Source organism: Phodopus roborovskii, unplaced genomic scaffold (assembly GCF_943737965.1).
Source record: "Phodopus roborovskii unplaced genomic scaffold, PHOROB, whole genome shotgun sequence".
Classification (NCBI taxonomy): domain Eukaryota; kingdom Metazoa; phylum Chordata; class Mammalia; order Rodentia; family Cricetidae; genus Phodopus; species Phodopus roborovskii.
Genome location: NW_026126549.1, coordinates 11023613 through 11043591, shown reverse-complemented (window position 1 = coordinate 11043591; position 19979 = coordinate 11023613). Strand labels below are relative to the sequence as shown.

Genomic DNA, 19979 nt, shown 5'->3' with positions numbered 1-19979 from the left:
ATTTCCCTTATACCCACATTACCTCAACATTTAACATGTAACTGACAGACTGTTACCTTTTCATTTCAAATAAGCATCAATCTAGTTTTGAACTTTTAAGAAAACTTCTAGTGTAGAAAGAAGCAAACATCAGATACTTACAGTAACTTGCACTATTGTCTGTATAGTCTTTATAACTACTCCAAAAATGAACACTGAATTAATTATTAAGCCATACAAAACTTTATGTAAATATTATGTAAATGTTTATTAAAAACATAAAACATCATCTTTCAAAAAACATGCAATATGGAAAATACATAAATAAGATGACTTGACGTGGTCCTACTCATCTGTGATCCAAGCATTTAAGAGGCCGAGGAAGGAGAATTGCTCTGAGTTCTGGGATAGCCTGATTTATACGCTACACTAGACTGATCCTGTCCAAAAAGAAAAAACAAAAAAACCAAAAAAACCCTGAAAACAAAAACCAAAGAAATCCCTCAAGCACAAAGAAAAAATACACAAATAACAGAAAGTAAAATAAGAATTAATGATCAAAGTTAAAGAACTCTCTTACTGAATTTCAAAGAAATTTTAATTGGAAAGACACCAGATTAAGTATAGGAGTATATGATATGTATTTCCCAGGAAAAAATAACTTTTTTTAACATTACAAAAATACTACATGCCAGCTAGCCACTGGGATTCACACCTGTAATCCCAAGCACTTAGGAGGCTAAAGCAGAGAGATGGATTGCTATGAATTTAAGGCCAATGTGATCCACAGAGTGAGACCCTGTCTCAAAATAAAACAAAAAAGTACATGTGTATTTATAAAGTATATAAAAATCATGCCTACTTTGGAACCCTGTCTTTTCCTACCTCTAGATCAATCACCTATGAATATCAAATAATCATAGAATTTTTACTGTAAATTGGATAATATACAGACACAAATTTACATTTTGAATTTAGCTATCCATATCAAGACATATATATCAATATTATTGTGCTGTGAACATTACAGTGCATAGTTGTCTTTTTTTGTTTGTTTGATTTTTCTAAACAGGGTTTCTCTATGTAGCTCTGGCTGTCCAGGAAATTACTTTGCAGACCAAGCTGTCCTCGAGCTCACAGAGACCCATTGCTTCTGACTCCCAAGTGCTGGGATAAAAGGCACATGCCTCCATGGCCTGGCTCTAAACTTTCTTATTTTATAGACAGCTTTTAACTTATTCTATTAAAAATGGTGCTGTTTTGAACAATCATGTAAATACACACCTCTACATAAGTCTATAGACTAGACATTTAAAATTGGGAACACTGTTCTTTGCATAAATCAAAATTGAAAGATGAAAGCTGGCAAAGTGGATGATGATTCAGTTAACTGTCTGGATTCACATAGTGCTAGGAGGGTACTGGCCCCTGTAAGTTATCCTTACACATCCACACATGAGTCATGGTATATGCTTGGCTTCTCCCCACAAAATAAAGTTCAAAAATGTAAAAAAGTTGAAAGATGAAGGCAAAATCAAATTTTAAACAAAATAATTCTTACTCAACTATGTATTTATTCTTACACATTAGTAAATACTAGGTACCATCAAAATGAAAATATTTTACCAAGTTTTAATTTCTATTTCTTCAATTTTCAGTGATGATTACTGAATATATAGAGATTTTGGTAAACTTCACATCGCTTATTTGCTTCTCCAATGTTTTCTGAGAATTCTGATAATGCTATTATTAGATATATTAGCCTACTGCTTTTATATTTGTTATAGATACTGTCCCAAATATCTAACCCTCTTTTCTAGTTTATTTTATGTTTTCTGGAGTAGAACTAGATTTGTTCTTCAGCAGGAATAAACATGTAATATATACTCAAATATATAATCTGGCTGTATATCAACTTACTTCTCATTCCTTATCTTGCAGAATATATGGAGAGTTCTACTAAATGTAATTTTTTCCTTTCAATTGGAATCGTTGAGTAGGAAGATGGGTAAGTAAGCATTTATAACCCCATTTCTTTCACATGTACAGGATTCTTTATACTTGAAGCAAAAACAAAACAATCAGGATATGTGCATGTTTTATGCACATCTTAGGCAGTCTCTTTTTCTTATGAAATTATATTTTTTGCTTTGAAGAAATATTTATAAAACCTTCAAATACTGCTGCCCTGTTTCACTTTTTCAAAAGTATTTTCTGAGGTACTTTCTAGGAGGTAATTTAATTAGCACTTCCTAAACATAGTTACACACTTCATTTCTAAACTATTCAAAACCGCAAACTAGTGAACTTATGCACCATCAACCTTTTCCTTAAAGTAATTTAATTTTCAATAGTACCTTATTTCCCTGATAGTTAAATCTCATTCTTGTAATTCTTGAGTTGCCACCAGTTCGAAAACAGGTTATTTGCTGAGAATGGCCCCATTCAAACATTCTGACACTCCCATCTTGAGCACCTGTCAGATCTGCATTGTAAGATGACATAAATTACATATTTATTTTAAAAAGTTTTGAGAAAATTTGTTTCTTAACCCAATCTGGAATTATTTGTCAAAGAAGTACCTAGGAAATATATCAGTCCATTTATACAAGTTTATCTTTAAGTTTCATTTTCATATACAAAAAATTATATGATCTCCTTTCATTTGACTGAGAATATGTCTTCAAACAGTAGACATATTAATATTCGATCACTATAAATTATGACTCTTCTGAAAATTATCATAATGTCTTAAAGACCTAAAATAAATGTTTTTAATAAATATAATAAAGAATATTATAGAATATCAGTCATACTGTTAAGGTTTAAAATTATGCATTTTCTAAGAAAGTCATATTATAAATGGTTTCAAATACCATGCAAAGGGGGAAAATTTCATTTCTAAGTTATTTTGTTGGACCACTTATCTAAAATATATGCTAATATCTGATAATATTATAACATGGAATAATAATATATGTCATTAGTTTTGAGAATAAATGAGATCATTTACATAAAGCACCCAGAAATATAACATGGCGCCCAAATTATATTAATGATAACTGTCAAAATTAGTATAGAATAAGCCTTCAAAATTGGGGATATACTTATGAGCCTGGGGCTAAGAATATTCACTGCCAACTATTAAGGGGGCAGACAGAATATATGCAATAGAGCTGATAGTACATCAGGTCCCTTCAGTATTTCAGGTAAGTTACAAACTTAGCATAGAGGGTAAGGACATTTTAAAACAATGCCAAATATGTTGCTTGCCAATAATATTACTTAAATCTTGCACATAAAACACAATTTATTTTTTTGAGAAAGGGTTCTTTTCTGTAGCCCTGGATCGTCTTAAACTCACTGATTGTGAACTTAACATCATGCTGCCTCAGCCTCCCAAGCACTTAAATCTCAGGTATGTGCACTTCCATGCTGTGCTAAATAAATACATATTGACATTTTATTATATAGGCCTTAAATACTATTTTACTTCTTTCTTCAAATTCTTTCATTTTTTTTAAAAAAAAAAAGGTTTTAATTTTTATTTATATGTGTGTATCTATGTGTCAAGTGTATGCTATGTGTGTGAGTACACACAAAGGCCAGAAGAGAGTGTCAGGTCCCTAGAAGCTGGAGTCACAGGAGTTTGTGAGCCCCTGACATGGGTGCTGGAAACCAAATTTGATTAAGTAAGCCTCAGAGTAGCAGGAATTCTTAACTACTAAGTCATTTCTTTTACTCCAGAAACCTCTAAAGTTGCATGAACTCAATGTTAAGGAAGCCAATATAATATTTTATATCAATTTGTATTTAGAATGAGAAGTCATTCTCTTAATTAAAAAAATTTGTGAACCCCCTTTTTTTTCACAAAGTATGCAATGTAGATAACAGATGCTTACAGCACACACTAATACAGCAGAAAAGAACACAGAACCCAGTTAATTTTACTTCATTGAACAATTGTCTATGAGAAAAGGCAATTAAAATTTTTATACATTACTAATTTGGAAAGATATGTGATGGGAGATGTCATTCTGTATATGTTTCTCATACTGGTTAATAATAAAGCACTGTTGGCCAATAGGAAAGGAAGATAGGAGGGACTAGGAGACAAGGAGGAAATAGGAAGTAGTAAGGAGGAGTCAAGTTGGAGAGTCTGGAGAAAGCAGTATGCCACCGGCTCCCCGGTAAGAGAAATACATAGATCAGCAGAAATGGGTTAATAATTAAGGCAGAGCTAGCCGATAAGAAACAAGTAACAGGGCCAACAGCATTGTATCAAATACAGAGTCTCTGTGTGTTATTTGGGGCTGGCGCAGCGGCAGGACAAGACCAGGCGGCGGCAGGAGGAAAAACAGTACTCGTTACAGATATGACTATCTCAATATACTCATAAAACTTAAGGGAATGACATAAAATATTTTGTAAAACCTAGGATAATCATATACTAACTTATATATTTCAACCACCAGTTAAATCAATACTTCCAATAAATTCTTGTTTTTAATTTTTAATTTTATTTTAGCTACAGCAAAAGCAATGAGATTTCTAGAAAGAACTGAAAAAATTTATCTCCTACTTTAAGAATTTACTAATATCCCTTTTTATGACTTTTATTAATGTACCCGATAAAATACAAGCTGATAAAATTAGTATAACACAAACTCATCTATGAAATATAAGGCAAGTAGGATAAAAATTATCTTTGAATTGAACCTAAAAGCTTCCCATGAATTCCTTACAGAACTTATATAAAAATAAAATCACTATTCATCATTGTCAACTTACAGTAAGGAAGAGTTGGATGTGATGTCATCCTTCTGACATTATTAATGGCTTTCTTTGTCATCTGTTAAAAGAAGAAATATTTTACAGTAACAATAAAAAAGGACTAGAACTAGAACTTTACATTGTAGGGTATATAGTTCAGTCATAGAGCACTCTAATGATGAGTTTGGTTCTGTGTGTACAAAAATGCACACACACACCACACATGGTTCCACCCTACCAGTTATTCAATACTTCCAGTAAATAACCCTTCTCCATTTTTGGCTAAAACAAGAGAAACTTAAGAATCAGTCTTCTCAAGATTTTAAGTCTTCTCTCCTTTCTTGCCAACTGATTCATTTTAAATCATTGTTTTGAATGCTTTAACTAATCTGCCAAATAAGAGTAAAATAACTATGTAAAATAGCTGTGAATCAATCTTGAGGTAAACTTTTTAGTTGTTCTATTGGATTTTAAATTGTTTAACTAGCCTAAAGTCGTGGTGATGTGTGGAGTTGGTAAGGGCAGCAAGAAAGTAGGCCATCAGTGCTGGTAAGTGACAGGAATGGAAAGATCCCTGTAGATGCATTCAATTCCAGAACAAAAAAAAAAAAAAAAAAAAAAAAAAGAAGTCATTGTTAACAAGTACTAGTACTGATCATTCAGTAACAAGATAGGATTAACAAAATGTCTTATTAATTCTCCAGACAACAACAATTGATGAATATATGACTATTACTTTAAACCTCACATATAAGACCCTTTACTTTGTTTAAGTTTAGGGTCAGGACAGAGCAGATTAAAAAAAATAAGATTTAAATTAATTTAATGTGCATTGGTGTTTTGTCTGCATTCATGTCTGTGTGAAGAAGCTGGATCCCATGGAACTATAGTTACAGACACTTGTGAGTCTCCATGTGAGCACTGGAAATTGAACTCAGGTACTCTTGAGGAGCAGCCAGTATCCTTAACCACCAAGCCATTTTGCCAGCCCCAGAGACAGAATTTTGTTGTATAGCTCAGGCTTACCTGTGACTTGCAACCTCATGCCTCAGCCTCCTGAGTGCTGGGATAATAACAGGCATGTCTACCAAATCCTATGTTTTTAATTAAATATATGTCTAAAGTTCCTTGTTCTTTCTTTTACCTTTTTGTTTGTGACCAAAAATATCACAGGAAAATAATAAAACACAGATTAAAAGTTTTTCTGAATACATATAACAGAAAAATAAAGAAACTATTAAAGAAGCAATTAGCTATTGGAAAATATTAATATACAAAGAGCCACTTGTTTTATTAGTATCTTTTTCTTGAGAGAGTAATCATGAATCAGAATGACTTCCAATTAAAGTCATCAAGATGGCAACTCCTTATTGCTGAACAAAGATTAGTTGACAGCTGATGCCCACATAGAGCCTTCACCTCTACTGACTAGTGTTCATGGTACTAGAAAGTACTCTGCACATTACCAGAAGAGAAAGGTAAACATCAACCCAGCTACAAATCCTGCTATTTACAGTGGTAATCTGCCTGCAAGATGGTCAAGAACCAATGATTAGCTAGGCCACAAAAAAGAAAAAAATGGAAGAAAAAAAAAAAAAAAAAGAAAAAGAAAACCAAATATAGCAAGAAAATCACTCCTAATGACATCTGCTATAATCATAGATCAGGGCCTTGTTCAGCCATCATCAGAGACGCTTCTTCTTGCAGCAGATGGGAACAAATAGAGACCCATAAATGGACACTGTGCAGAGGGTCAGAGATCATAGAATACTCAGTCCTAAACGGAGATGTCTCCATCAAATAAGTTTCTTTCATACAATATATTCTGATTACATTTTCCCTCCTTTCTTGGCTCAGGGAACTCTGTAGAAGAGGAGGCAGAAAAGACTGTTAATAGCCAGGAAGGATGGAATACAGCAAAGAAACAAGTCTTTGTAGACACAAATATGAAATGACAGAGACTGTGGTAGCATGCATAAGGCCTGTGTAAGTCTAAGCCAGATAGTGCCCCAGTGCTAAGAAAGGAAGCAGATACAAGTTCCCTTTCTCAACCCAGAAGCTATCTCCACTTGATGACCACATGCAAAAGGAAACTCAGTTCTCTCCTGTGGAATCTCAGTGTGTATACAAAACCATAATTAAGGGCAGGCCCTATGCCCAGTAAGCCAAAACAAACCTAACTCAATCACATTTTTGGAAGGTTTTTTTTTTTTTTTTTTTTTTTTTTTTGTCTCATAATAATTTAATGATTTGTCAGGGCATTTTTTTTTTTTTTTTTAACCTCACAGACCTTATATATTGTGGTTTTTAAATTTTATTTTTATAGATTTTCTATATGTGCAAATATGTGTGTCTTGGTGTCTGTGTTTCTTGTACTTTTTCCTTTGACTCTTTTTCTCTGGTTTATTCAATTTTGCCCTATTCTGGTTTGCTTACTTTTATTTTTTAATTATTATTATTCTAATGCTGGCTTGTTTTCTAATGAGAGAAAGAAAGAGTGTGAATTTGGCTGGGTGTATGGGGAAGTGGGGAGGACCTGGGGAAGGGAAAATGTAATCAGAATATATAGTATGAAAGAAAATCTATTTCCTTAAAAATTAAAAAAAAAAAAATCAAGGAACAAATGAATCTACTTAAAAATGGAGTACAGAACTAAACAGAGTTCTTAAAAGATGAAACACACTTAAAAAATGTTCAACATCCTTAGTCATCAGGGAAATGCAAATTAAAACTACTTGAGATTTCATTTTCCCCAAATCAATGACCAAATCAATGACACACTCTGTAAGGATTCAAGGAAAGGGAACACTTATTTATCGCTGGTACAATAATATAGAAATCAGTGTGGAGGTTCTTGAGAAGGCTGGGAATTGATCTATATCAAGATCCAGGTGACGCCATTGATCTATTCATAACCTCCACAAATTGGAAACAGATTAGATGTCCATCAACTAATGAATGTATACTGAAAATGTGGTATTTTTTTTCAGAATTGAAATATTATTCAGCTGTTTAAGAAAAATGGAATTATGAAAGTAAATCAAGCTGGAAATAATCATCCTGAGTGAGATAACCCAGAACTCAAAAGACAAATATTGCACGATTGCACGCTTTAGCTTATATGTGGATGTTAGCCTTTAAGCTTTAGATGTGCACTTCAATTACAATAATCACAGAAGTTAGGAAGCAAATAAGGACCAAGGGGGAGGAGTTCTTCCAAGGAAAAGGAAACAGAACATAGTGCAATAAAGAGATAAAGGGGAAACTAGAATAGAGTTAAATGTCAAGAGGGGTGGGAGAGAAGGGTTAAAGAGAGCATATGGGGAGTGACAACCAACACTAAAAGCTTTTGAAAAATCATATGGAAAGCTACTACTATAGAAGCTTCCTAAAATCTAAACATATATGAAAGGAATTTAAGTGGAGTTACCACATAAGAGGAGATACAATGCCCCAACTAGACATCTTATGTCACCACGTAAATTTCCCAGTGGAAGAAATGTGTTACATCTTGTAGACATGTTAGTCAAACACATTCCAATTATCACAGATGATTGTCAAAACTATTAATTACAGTCTACAACTTGATAGTAAATCCCTACTGCTGAAGGCAACAATTACTTGTGTTTTGAACATGGAGAAACTGAACTGGTACTCAATTAGAAGTTTCACTCCTACTGACTACTTATGAGTTATTTTGCATGATACTGGAAAAGAAAAGTAATCATCAACCTCACATAGGTACAAACCATGTGACCTACAACATACATTGGTGCACTATTAAGGGAGTAACCACTTTTTGGTTGGAATTAAAAACCTGAGACTAAATAGGTCATGTACCTACAGAAAAAATTGTCACTATTATTCTTTGGAAGGAACAGAGCAATAAAATGACTTCTAATGACATATCACTATACCCATACATCTGTGCCTTGCTTAACCTTCTTGCTAGGAATTAACACAGAAACCCACAACTGTACAATGTATAGAGACTAATGCACTTTGGAGCACTCAGTCTTGAATGGGATATCTGTATTAAACTTCTACCCATTCATAGCTTAAAGATTTATGTTAAAAGGAGATGTTAAGTTAGGATCTGAATGATTACATAGAGGTAGGAGCATTTTAAGGAGAACACAGGGAAAAGTCTTTAATGTGACAGCAATGGATGTATAAACGGAGCAGAGAGTGATGTGGAAGGCCCTTCTGTATGCTGGGAGTATGTTTTATTACCATTGGTTAATAAAGAAGCTGATTTGATCAACACCAAGGCAGAATAGAGCCAGCCAGGAAATCCAAGCAAAGATACAGGAAAAAGAAGGCAAAGTTGGAGAGCTACCAGCAGCCACTGGGGAAGCAAGATGTGAAGTAACAAGCAACAAACCTTGTGGTAAAATATAAATTAATAGAAATGGATTAATTCAGTTGTAAGCCTGAGCTCAGTTCCGCAGTGAAATGGGAATCAGTCTATCTTAAGATCCAACAATTCTACTCTTAGGCATAAACCCAAAGGATGCACATTCATACAACAAGGATATCTGTTCAACTGTGTTCATAGCAGCATTATTTGTAATAGCCAGAACCTGAAAGCAACCTAGATGCCCCTCAACTGAAGAACATATTTACATAGTGGAATATTACTCAACAGAAAAAAAAAAAAAAAAACAATGGAATTCTGAAATGTGAAGGGAAATGGATGGAACTAGAAGAAACCATCCTAAGTGAAGTAGCCCCAGTCACAAAAAGACAAACGCGGTATGTACTCACTCATTCATGGATTTTAGACAGAGCAAAGGATTGCAATTTTCATGTGCTGTAGCATATTGTTGTGATTTTTTTTTTCTTTTTCTATACAGGGAAAAATGTAGGGCTGAGGCTAGAACTGAAGAATAGTGATTGGCTGATAAACATGAGGCCCTGGTATTAAACTTCAACATTGGAAATGGAAAAAAAAAACAAACAAAACAAAACAAAGAAAAATGTAACCTCATTCGTACTATATTAGCTCATAGTACATGGTTTACATATGGACTGTAGCTTCAAATAATCATTATAGTTCTTTCATTTTAAAACAAAGTATGTTTAGACTTTAATCCAGTTTGAAACCAGCCTGGTCTATAAGAACTTGTTCCAGGACAGGCTCCAAAGCCACAGAGAAACCCTTTCTCAAAAAAATCAAAATCAAATCAAATCAAAACAAACCCCCCCAAAACCAAAAAAGTATATGTTATTTAATTTTGAGATAGGGTCTCAAAATAAGCCATGGCTGTCCAAGAACCTGTATGTAGATCAGGCTTGCCTCACAGAGACCTGTCTGCCTCTGTCTTTAAAGTGCTGGGATTAGCAGGTGTGTCATACTACACTGGACCAAAATATATTAAAAAAAAAATAACCCTTTCAAATAAAAACGTTATTCTTAATTATTAAAACATATAATTCTAGCACATAAGACAAATAAATTTGAGAAATTAAAACATTTTTAATCATCTTTTATGTATTAATCTAAAGCAGAAAAAATAGGACAGCAAAGCTTAAACCTAAGTATCTTTAAGTCTACATACCACAGATGCGCCTCTTCCCGTCTGGGTACTTCCAAGCCATGGCATATTGATTGGAGTGCCAGGGTTGCTGTGTGTGTATGGGGTTGAACCCTGCACAGCTGTTAAATCATCATGAGCATGTATCACCAAGAAGTCTTCTGATCTACAAAGCAACATAAACTAGAATGAAAACAGAGCATAAGTTCATTTGTTTTTGTTTTTTGTTTTTTTTCCTTTTTGTTTTTCTGGAGCCTGTCCTGGAACTCACTATGTAGATCAGGCTGGCCTTGAACTCACAGAGATCCACCTGCCTCTGCCTCCCAAGTGCTGGAGTTAAAGGTGTGCACCACCACCACCAGACTCTTCATTACTTTTTTATATGTGAAAGTTTAAACACTTTATATTCCTTTTTAAGTTAATGTTCTTCAGCTTTAACTAACAACGTTCATATCTGAAAATCTTCCATTTTCTGAACTCTAATTCCCTGTAAGAAGGCACTGTCATCCCTTCCTCACCTACCCCTAGTCACAGCAGCAAGTGTTCTGCCTACAACTACCAGCACTGCTTTTGAGATCAAGCTGCCTGCTGCATCAAGAAGGCACTTAGTCTCTTATGGAGGTTTTTCAAAGTTACAGTTCAGTGGATACAGTCACTCATATCATATGACTGAATTAAAAACAAAGCATAAGAATACCCTTTGGATTCTGTTTCTGCATCATCATCCACCCATGTATAGATTTGTGTGGCGAGAATTCCAGAGACATCCAGTTCTTGTACATCATGGCTAGAGGCAACTGCTATGCAATTTCTATTTGCCTGAAAAATAAATCATGTTAACTTTTAAATTAAAAAGCCCAGGGGGTATATGGGTTACCTCTGAAGAAATTCTCTAATAACATGCACAAAAGCATTTCTATCAATTAATATTGTAAATGGACATTTTAAAAAAACATTTTAAATTTTATTTTTTATGGCGTTTTGCCTAAATGTATGTCTGTGTTAGGGTGTTGGATCCTCTGGAACTATAGTTACAGACAGTTGTAAACCACCATGTGGGTGATGGAAATTGAACCCTGGTCCTCTGGAAGGGCAGCCAGTATTCTCAACCACTGAGCTAACTCTCTTAAATTAACTTTAATAGTTAAATTTTTAGTAAAATAATCTTAAGCTTAAGTTTGTCTAGGTAGTGAAACTGAACAATCTATTGGTAAGAGGATTTCAGAGTGTTACAAGACATACACCTATATAACACTTATTGATAGCATGCTGGAGGCTGAAGAAGGAGGCTCACTTGAAGGCAAGGAGTTCCATAAATGTCCTGGCTGACTATTATTATAAAATTAAAAATAACCATGGGTATACATAGTATCAAGTATCCTTTAGGTATACATGAAAACCATAATCTTACCCTTCTAAATTTAAAGAAAAAGGAACAATTAGCAGAAACTATGCTGTATAGCAATATGGGCAAGTTCAAGTGGGCTATGATTAAGACAAAATTTACCTTTTCATCTGGAGCTTACAGATACCTCTAAGGAGGGTGTAAAGCAGAAGACTAAAGATTATGAAATAACACAAATTGGGTTTCTAATACATGAGTTTATATTCTAGCAAATAGAATCATGTCTAATAAATTCATACAAAATGACTCTCTGGTTTAACTAATGTATTATAATAAATATTTTAAAGTTACTACTTGGAATTCAAATTTTCAACACTGTTCTCTGCATAGCAATAAAGTATTTTATTAGTCATATCTCCCAAATTATATAATAACAAACTATATTAGCAAATTATATAATAATTTTACAAAAGAAAATTCTTACTGAGATTATAATGGGAAGTAAATTTGGAAGAGAGTATTTTCACTGAGTACATTAAGTGAGGTCCCAGGAAAAAAAAAAATCTACATACTTACTTTATTAACAGCAAAGGCAGTAATGATATCAGATTCTTTATGAATAATTCTTGCTTTACCTCCAGGATATCCCAAATCTGCCTCTATCTAAACAGAAGAAAGCATAATATTAAAATTTCTACTTCATTAATAAAACAAATGAACATATATAAATTAATAAAGTTTTAAGATACATCAATCCCAAAGGCAGTATGGTACATGTTAATTGTCCCAAAAAGAATTCAATCTTACTTTCACGTCTAAAAAGACAGTTGATAAAACATGTAATTTCTTGAGCTATTATCTTCTAAAGAAATACTGAACTAACTTTAAAGGCTCAAAACATTTAAATTATCTTGTTGTTTTGTTTTTCAAGACAGGATATCTCTGTCATCCTGGCTGTCCTGGAACTCAAGCTGTAGACCAGGCTGGACTTGAAGTAGGAGTTCTTCCTCTGTCTGCTGTGTTTAAAAGCAGGCACTACCACTCACCACCCAGCTGACATTTTAATTACTGAAGCTTTCCCAAGTTTCCACGTAGTCTAATTGTTAATAATATCTATAAGTATTACAAGGAAGATCAAGCAGTAATTAGTTCAGGTTTATGGCTGTTAGGAACTAGCAACAAAGGTTCATTGTTGGATATTTTTGTTCATTTTTGGTATTTTGTTTCCCCCTCCAAACTACTCACTAAAAAGTCCAAAGGCCATCCTTAGTTCTTCGACTAACAGCTGGGATTGCACCAACCAGTTGTAGTTTACCGACTTCTGATCTAAAATAACTTTCCATTTAATAAAAAGAAACTGGGGTCCTGGGAGGATGGTAACTAATTCAAGCCAGTAATTCACTTTAGTAGTTGAATAGATTCAAGTAAGTTTACAGCAGGGGCAAATATTTGACATTGTGTTTACCCCAGAAAAGGTACACATGTATGTTTGAATTCATAAGAGAGTACTTATAATGTCATATTTACCAAAATCAGTAAGTGTAAAAGCTCAGGTAATTAAAAGAAACATTGCTTAAAATATAACTTCATTCATTTTATCTTTATTACCTTTAATCTTCTAAAATAGGCTACTAAGAAATGCTTCAAATCTCATTATGAAATGCAGAAATCATTATTTTGAAATTAGCACACAACAAATTTACTTTCCACAAAATTTAGATAAAAACATCGCCAATGTCTGCTTATTGATTAAAAAAATTAATTAAAAAAAATGGCCTCTAGGGATGGAGAGATGGCTCAGGGGTTAAGAGCACTGACTGCTATTCCAGAGGTTCTGAGTTCAATTCCCAGTAACCACATGATGACTCACAAGCATATATAATGAGATCTGGTGCCCTCTTCTGGTCTGCAGGCAAACATGTAGACAAAACAATGTATAAGTTAAAAAAAAAAACTTTGCAAAAAAGCCTCTGATGTCACTGCTGGTTCCAGGAGTGGTAGATAATGCCTTTAATCCCACCACTTGGGAGGCAGAGGCAAGCATATTTTGGTAAGTTCGAGGATAGCCTGTTCTACTAAGTGAGTTCCAGGACAGTCAGTGTGACAGAGAAACCCTGTCTTGCTATTTACTCCTAGGCATTTCTCAAGAGAAATAAAAGCCTAATACAAAGAGCCTTATGCATGAATTTTCAAGGCAGCCTTATTTGAAAGTGCTCCAAAATGCAATTAGCTCAAATCATTAGGCAACAATATAAACAGATTATGATACAGCCACACAATATAATGAGTATCAACAATAAGAAATAATGAACTATCAAAACATACAAACTGAAGGAATCTCAAAATAATTATGCTAAATAAAAGACACAGGTCAAAATAAAAATCAAAGCCAGGCATGGTGGCCTATGCCTGCAATCTCCAGCACTTGAGAGGCTAAGGTTGGGGGTGTGAGGTCAGCAGGGGCTGCAGAGTGAGCTCCTGGCTGGCCTTGGCTTCAGAATGAGAGTCTGTCTCAAATACAGCAAAAATAAAATAGTAAAATGGCATATGACCTCATCTACATATAATTGCTGAAAAAGAAAATGAATCTACACATTTGTAGCTACTTGGAGAAGAAAAGGATAGAGATGAGAAGGAAGGAAAAGGGAATGTGAGAGTTGATGTGTATAATCACCGTCTTGAAGGTGGTGATAGTTAAACTAAGCAAGTTAGATGCTTCAAATGTGTGCAGTTATTTAAATTCACAAAGTAGTTTCTTTAGTTTTTAAAAGCACCATTCAAAGTTTTCGTAAAACATTTTCATACATGTGTGTTATTATACTGATGGCAGATGCCATTATGTATATATGTTCCTCATACTGATTAATGAATAAAGCACTGTTGGCCAATAGGAAAGGAAGATAGGAGGGACTAGGAGACAAGGAGGAAAGAGGAAGGAGTAAGGAGGGGGTCAACATGGAGAGTCTGGAGAGAACAGAACCGCCACCCGCCTCTCCCTGGTAAGACCACGTGGAAATACACAGAAATGGGTTAATAATTAAGACAGAGCTAGCCAATAAGAAACTAGTACCTGGCCAACAGAATTATATCAAATACAGAATCTCGGTGTGCATTATTTGGGGTTGGCGCGGCGGTGGGACAAGACTGGCGGCGGGAGGAAAAACCTTACTCCTTACATTATACTTTTGTTATAATTTGTCTCCCTTTATCCTCCTGCCCATCCTTTGTTAATTTCTTTCCTTTCTGCAAGCCACAGATACTCCCATTACCCTTTATTCCTCAAAGAGAAGCATTCCATTCTAGAAAAAAATGAGTGAGACTCTTGAGACTATTAAGAAACTAACAAAACTTAGAAGGCTCAGGGAGCTAAAGAAACTAAGAGTTACAAGATGATTCACAAGATCCCTCCCCCAAGGTTTTAAAAGCAGTAAATAATTGCTAGGCCAAAGAAGGCTGTTAGTGGTGATGTTTATAAATTGAGTAGGGAGTTCTAGGGATACAGGTTTTGTGAGAGGCATCTATGTGAGGTACATTTTTCATACTCATGCAAATAACCCCACTAAACTCGGTTTCCAATGGAAGAATGGAGGGGGGCTGTTTCACTGGTCTGTCATGGTAGCCACTCTGGGGTGAATAGAAGCTTATCCAGTCACATAAATACCCCCTTTTACTACCTCTCTTGTCATGTGAGATGTTTTCATCTCCTTTCATAATCCCTTTTCTGGTTTCATGACCTATGTAACACACACACACACACACACACACACACATTCATATAAAGAAACATGATTTTATCTGAGTCTGGCTTTCTTTGCTTAAAATAATGATTTCAAGTTCCATCCATTTTCCTGCAAGTATCATGATTTCATTTTTTTCTACATGAATAAAATGTAGCACATTATCAATTCACCTTTTGACAAATACCTAGGCTGGCTCCATTTCCTAGCTACTGTGAATAGTGCAGCAATAACCAAGGATGTGCTAGCATCCCTATGGTGTGTTGACTTAAGGGTATTTTGGGGATGTCTGGGACAAGGGGAATTCTACTTTTAGTGTTCTGAAGAAACTCCATGTTGATTTCCATAGTGGCTGAACCAGTTTATACTCCCATAGCAGTGTCTAGGGCTCCTCTTTACCTATATCCTTGCCAGCATTTTCTGTGCTTTATATTCTTGATGATGGCCATTCTACCTTGGGTGAGATGGAATCTCAAAGTATCTTCAATATGTATTCAGTCAATTAGGATACAGAATACTTTTTCAAATATTTTTGGCCATTTGCATATTTTTCCATAAAGATGCTTCCTAAAATGTATAGCAGAATCTCACTTGAAAATGCTGGCTGAAATAGCTATGATGGTAACCAAACAATAACTGTATTTTCAGAAAGCATGGAAAAGTCTTTAGACATATGTCAAGAAAGCAATTAGTTTACCTAAAGTATCAAAAGACAAATATTTGAAAAAGAATTCCCAATGATAGAGAGATGTTATTTAGTATAATAATCTAAGCAAAGAAAATTGTTACCTAACAAAAAATTTGAATTGTATTCTCTCAAAACAAAAATAAATACAAAACTCAAAGTATATAAACATTTATTTTTACCAGTTTTAGATATAATATACATTTGATATCAAATAAGTTTTTTAATTGCAAAGAATTAGTCTATTTCACTGATTCTGTTGGGAAACAATGAGAATTAGTGTCCTAAAAAAAAAAAAAAAAAAAAAAAAAAAAAAAACTTTTGAGAAAAATTTCTTCCTAAAACTTACTGATGTGAGACTGTCTTAAAATTTCTTAGTTATATAGACTAGGATGGATACATTAAATACCAATATAAGAGTCATAGCTGAATGTTGTAGCCACAAAAAAATCCGAGTTATTTATGTTTGTACAAATTCTTATCTGCTCTGCTTTAATTCTCAAGAACTTAGGTACCTACTGTGCATTGGGATATATGTTATATGCTATTCTTCAGAGAAAAATAAATACTATGTAATAGTAATTGCTGTAATTACTATGGACTTTCAAAGGTGATACCTGCAAACACAGAACAATGCTATTATACTTTATACCTCTTCATGTAATTTGCATTCCTTAAAAACTTCAGAGGAATCTGTAGCCAACACAGAAAGCATTCAACTCCCTTTAAAACTGCATTCTTTTAAATACTAAAAGAGGACCAGTTATGATAGCAATATTTAAGTTGTTATGATGAAACAGTAAGTTGAGGGTATAAGTTTCAGTCCAATGAAAACCATGTCCAGTTGAAAACTGAAACATAAATTTCTTTTTCTTCTGGTTAAGAATGCAATTTTTAATTTCAGTTGAATGACATTATGTACCTTATTGATGTTTGGCTCCTCCATCATAGAATTTTTGATGGTTTCATTGTTGTCCTCTAATGACTTCATTAAGAAAGAATAATCACATGTCAAAGAATAAAGATGAGATGTAACATGCACAACACTGAAGTATTTTATTAACTTCTATTTGTATTCAAATTACTAAAAAGGAATATGGAAATGATGTCTTTTTGTTTGTTTGCTTGCTTTTGTTTTTTCAGAAAGGGTTTCTCTGTGTAGCTTTGCAGACCAGGCTAGTGTAGAACTCAAAGGGATCTGCCTGTGTCTGCCTCCTGAGTGCTGGGATTGAAGGCATACACTACCACTGCCCAGTGGAAATAATATCTTAAATTTCATATATTTAAAAAGGAATGTATGTTGGGAAGTGGATGGTTAGGGAGTAGGAAATTTTGAAAGCTCTAAATTCCTTATCTACCACTATAAATTTTATTTCTGTTGCATACATAATTATTTGTTTTATAATGTTGACATTAAAAGAAAATTTTTAAGCCCTCATTTCCTCTTAGCTCAAACTTGAATAAAAATCTGTGTCTGTAGCAGAGAATGAGAGAATGGAGGCAGCCTAAGTCAGAGTTCTTTTCTTTATCTTTCTTCCTATCCTTCCTCCCCTTCACCACCCCAGAAAAAGTTCTAGCTAACCTGTCTAATAATTTACACTTGTGTTAGCTTTTATACTATGGCTTCCTATAAATTATAAAATGGCCACAGGTGGTATGGGGGGGGGAGGAGACATTAGCCACCTCTGCCTCCATTTAGCCAAAGTGTAAATAAATTCATTTTCCTTTATAAAACAAAAACCCACCACAATAAAATTCTCAGAACTTTCAATGTTTGTGCCAATGTTCATTTTAAAATGCTATGAAAACTATTAGTCAGTACTAATGTTCATGCTTTTGATTTAAAACTGCAATAAAAGTAGTTTCAGTTTGTCATTAAAGTATCATGAAGAAGCTCCAAACAATGCTAAGACTAAAACTATGTTCCACATTCCTCCTTGTGAGTACAGAAGGAATATAGCACTGGCATGGCCTCGGTACAAAATGAAATTACAGGACATTTGTTAAAAATTCAAAAATGTTAATATTGTATTAGAAGAACATTAAACCAACTGTAAACCCACACCAATAAAATAAGATAGATAAAATTTAAAAAAATGTGTAAGTTTACTCATTAGCAGCTATTCTTATATGATATGGCATGGTTATACCACTCTTTATGCTGAATCACTGAGACAATCAAATTTTAATATGCATGCTAAAAGGCACACTACAGGAAAAGGAGCAAACAGTAAGCTTTTAAAACCTAGGACAATGCAGCAGTATTATTATATACTACATAAGAAAGCTATAAATTATAATCTATTTTAGGAAAAGACATTTAAGATAAAATATACCTTTATATGAAACACAGTTTAACTAGTCATATATTCTTGTCTAGCACATTCATAGTTAAGTATATTTATTCATTTTTTGAGCTGTTTTGTGATAGCTCACATATTAAATGTATAATATTTTACAGTTACGTTAATAAGTAAATGTCATTCATGTCTGCCTAGATTTCAATATACTATCAAAGTATTCACCTTTAAATTCTTAATTAGCAAAAGTGTTATATATAGTTGTATATTAGAATCTGGTACTAAGGGAGGGAGACATGATGTAATTACATTATAATTTCAAAAAATATAAAAACATCCAAACAATTTACTAATTTAAATTGAATGGATGTATGAAAATTTCCTTTTATTTGATGTTTGATTGTATCTTGCTTTTTCTATGTCTATTGTAAAACCCTTCTATTTTCTTATTTTTCCAACCATATACATTTTTCTTTTCTCCCACTTCAAAACCAGTATAAAGCTTATTTTCAAACTAATTACCAGAGACAATGTTCTATCATTTATAGACTCCAGAGGTATAACTAAGAATAACTGTGTTTACTGTTTAGGTTCACTTGATAATTTTTTGTTACAAAGAATTTTCAATGAAGAAGGAAAAGAGATGTTTGCTCATTTATACTCAGATGGAAAGCTCTTTATGTTATCAGACATATTTTTTAGTAATGAACTAATGATCCTTCTCCTTCTCTTCAAACAAAAACAAAACAAAACAAAAAAAAAAGATCCATTGTAATGATATCAAGGTATAATCAAGCTATTACAGATAATCATAAGTAGATTAGATTTGTAAATTTTCCTTTATTTATATATAATTCCCAAAAGAAGAAAATATGAATATTCAAAATATTTCTGGTAGGTAAACCCAGACTCAACTAATTCTACAACAGACTTCTTTGAACTATCATATGAATACCATAGGTAATGACTCTTAATAAAAAGGTCATTATAATGCAAAACACCGTATGCAAAAATCAGAATCTTAATTCATTATTTTCTTCAGAAAAATGTTTCAAGAACATTAATTAAATTGATGTATGAAAATATTGTCCCTTGTTTTTTAACATACTTTTTAACATACCCAATGGATTTTCAATTAAAAAAAAAAACCTGCAAACTTCAATTATTCTAATGGTAACAGGGTGATATGAAACTTTACTAATAAAATAGTAAAGCATTTTAACATCTACAAACCTCATTTAGGCATCGTTTCTTTGTGAATATATTTCTGATAAAAGTTTCTTGAATTTCTTCCTGTTTCACCAAGTACTGCCAAAGCCTCTTCACAGACAGTGCCAGATGATTTCTGGATCTATAGATAAGGTAGATTTAATTATTTACCTCAGATATTTCTGATTAACTTTACGTCTCCTTAGCACTATACCAGTGTTTATGATAATAAATTAGCTAGGACTCCACCCCATGACATAGGAAAGCAGCCAAAGAGCTTTTTCATAAAGGATCATAAATTGGTATTTTTGGATTAGTGGACAATATGGTTCTTAGGACTTTGCCACGATAGTGGGAAAGAAGAAAGTTGAACACCCCTAATTTGAATGCTCCAAAACCTGAAACATTTTTCTG

The 19979-nt window shown here is 33.5% G+C and overlaps 1 protein-coding gene across 5 annotated transcripts in view; it reads right to left on the bottom strand.

Annotated features, from left to right (window-relative positions):
* Dmxl1 (Dmx like 1) overlaps window positions 1–19979 on the bottom strand; it is a 135517-nt gene that overhangs the window by 12588 nt on the left and 102950 nt on the right. For 3 of the 5 annotated variants that reach the window (XM_051200966.1, XM_051200967.1, XM_051200969.1), the window contains 7 exons: window positions 19590–19707; window positions 16979–17041; window positions 12211–12297; window positions 10987–11108; window positions 10314–10455; window positions 4771–4831; window positions 2337–2464 (listed from right to left, as the gene is read on the bottom strand). In XM_051200966.1, the coding sequence (XP_051056923.1) occupies window positions 2337–2464; window positions 4771–4831; window positions 10314–10455; window positions 10987–11108; window positions 12211–12297; window positions 16979–17041; window positions 19590–19707 (721 nt within the window). The remainder of the gene's footprint in view (window positions 1–2336; window positions 2465–4770; window positions 4832–10313; window positions 10456–10986; window positions 11109–12210; window positions 12298–16978; window positions 17042–19589; window positions 19708–19979) is intronic. The other 2 variants (XM_051200968.1, XM_051200970.1) reach the window with 1 other exon arrangement.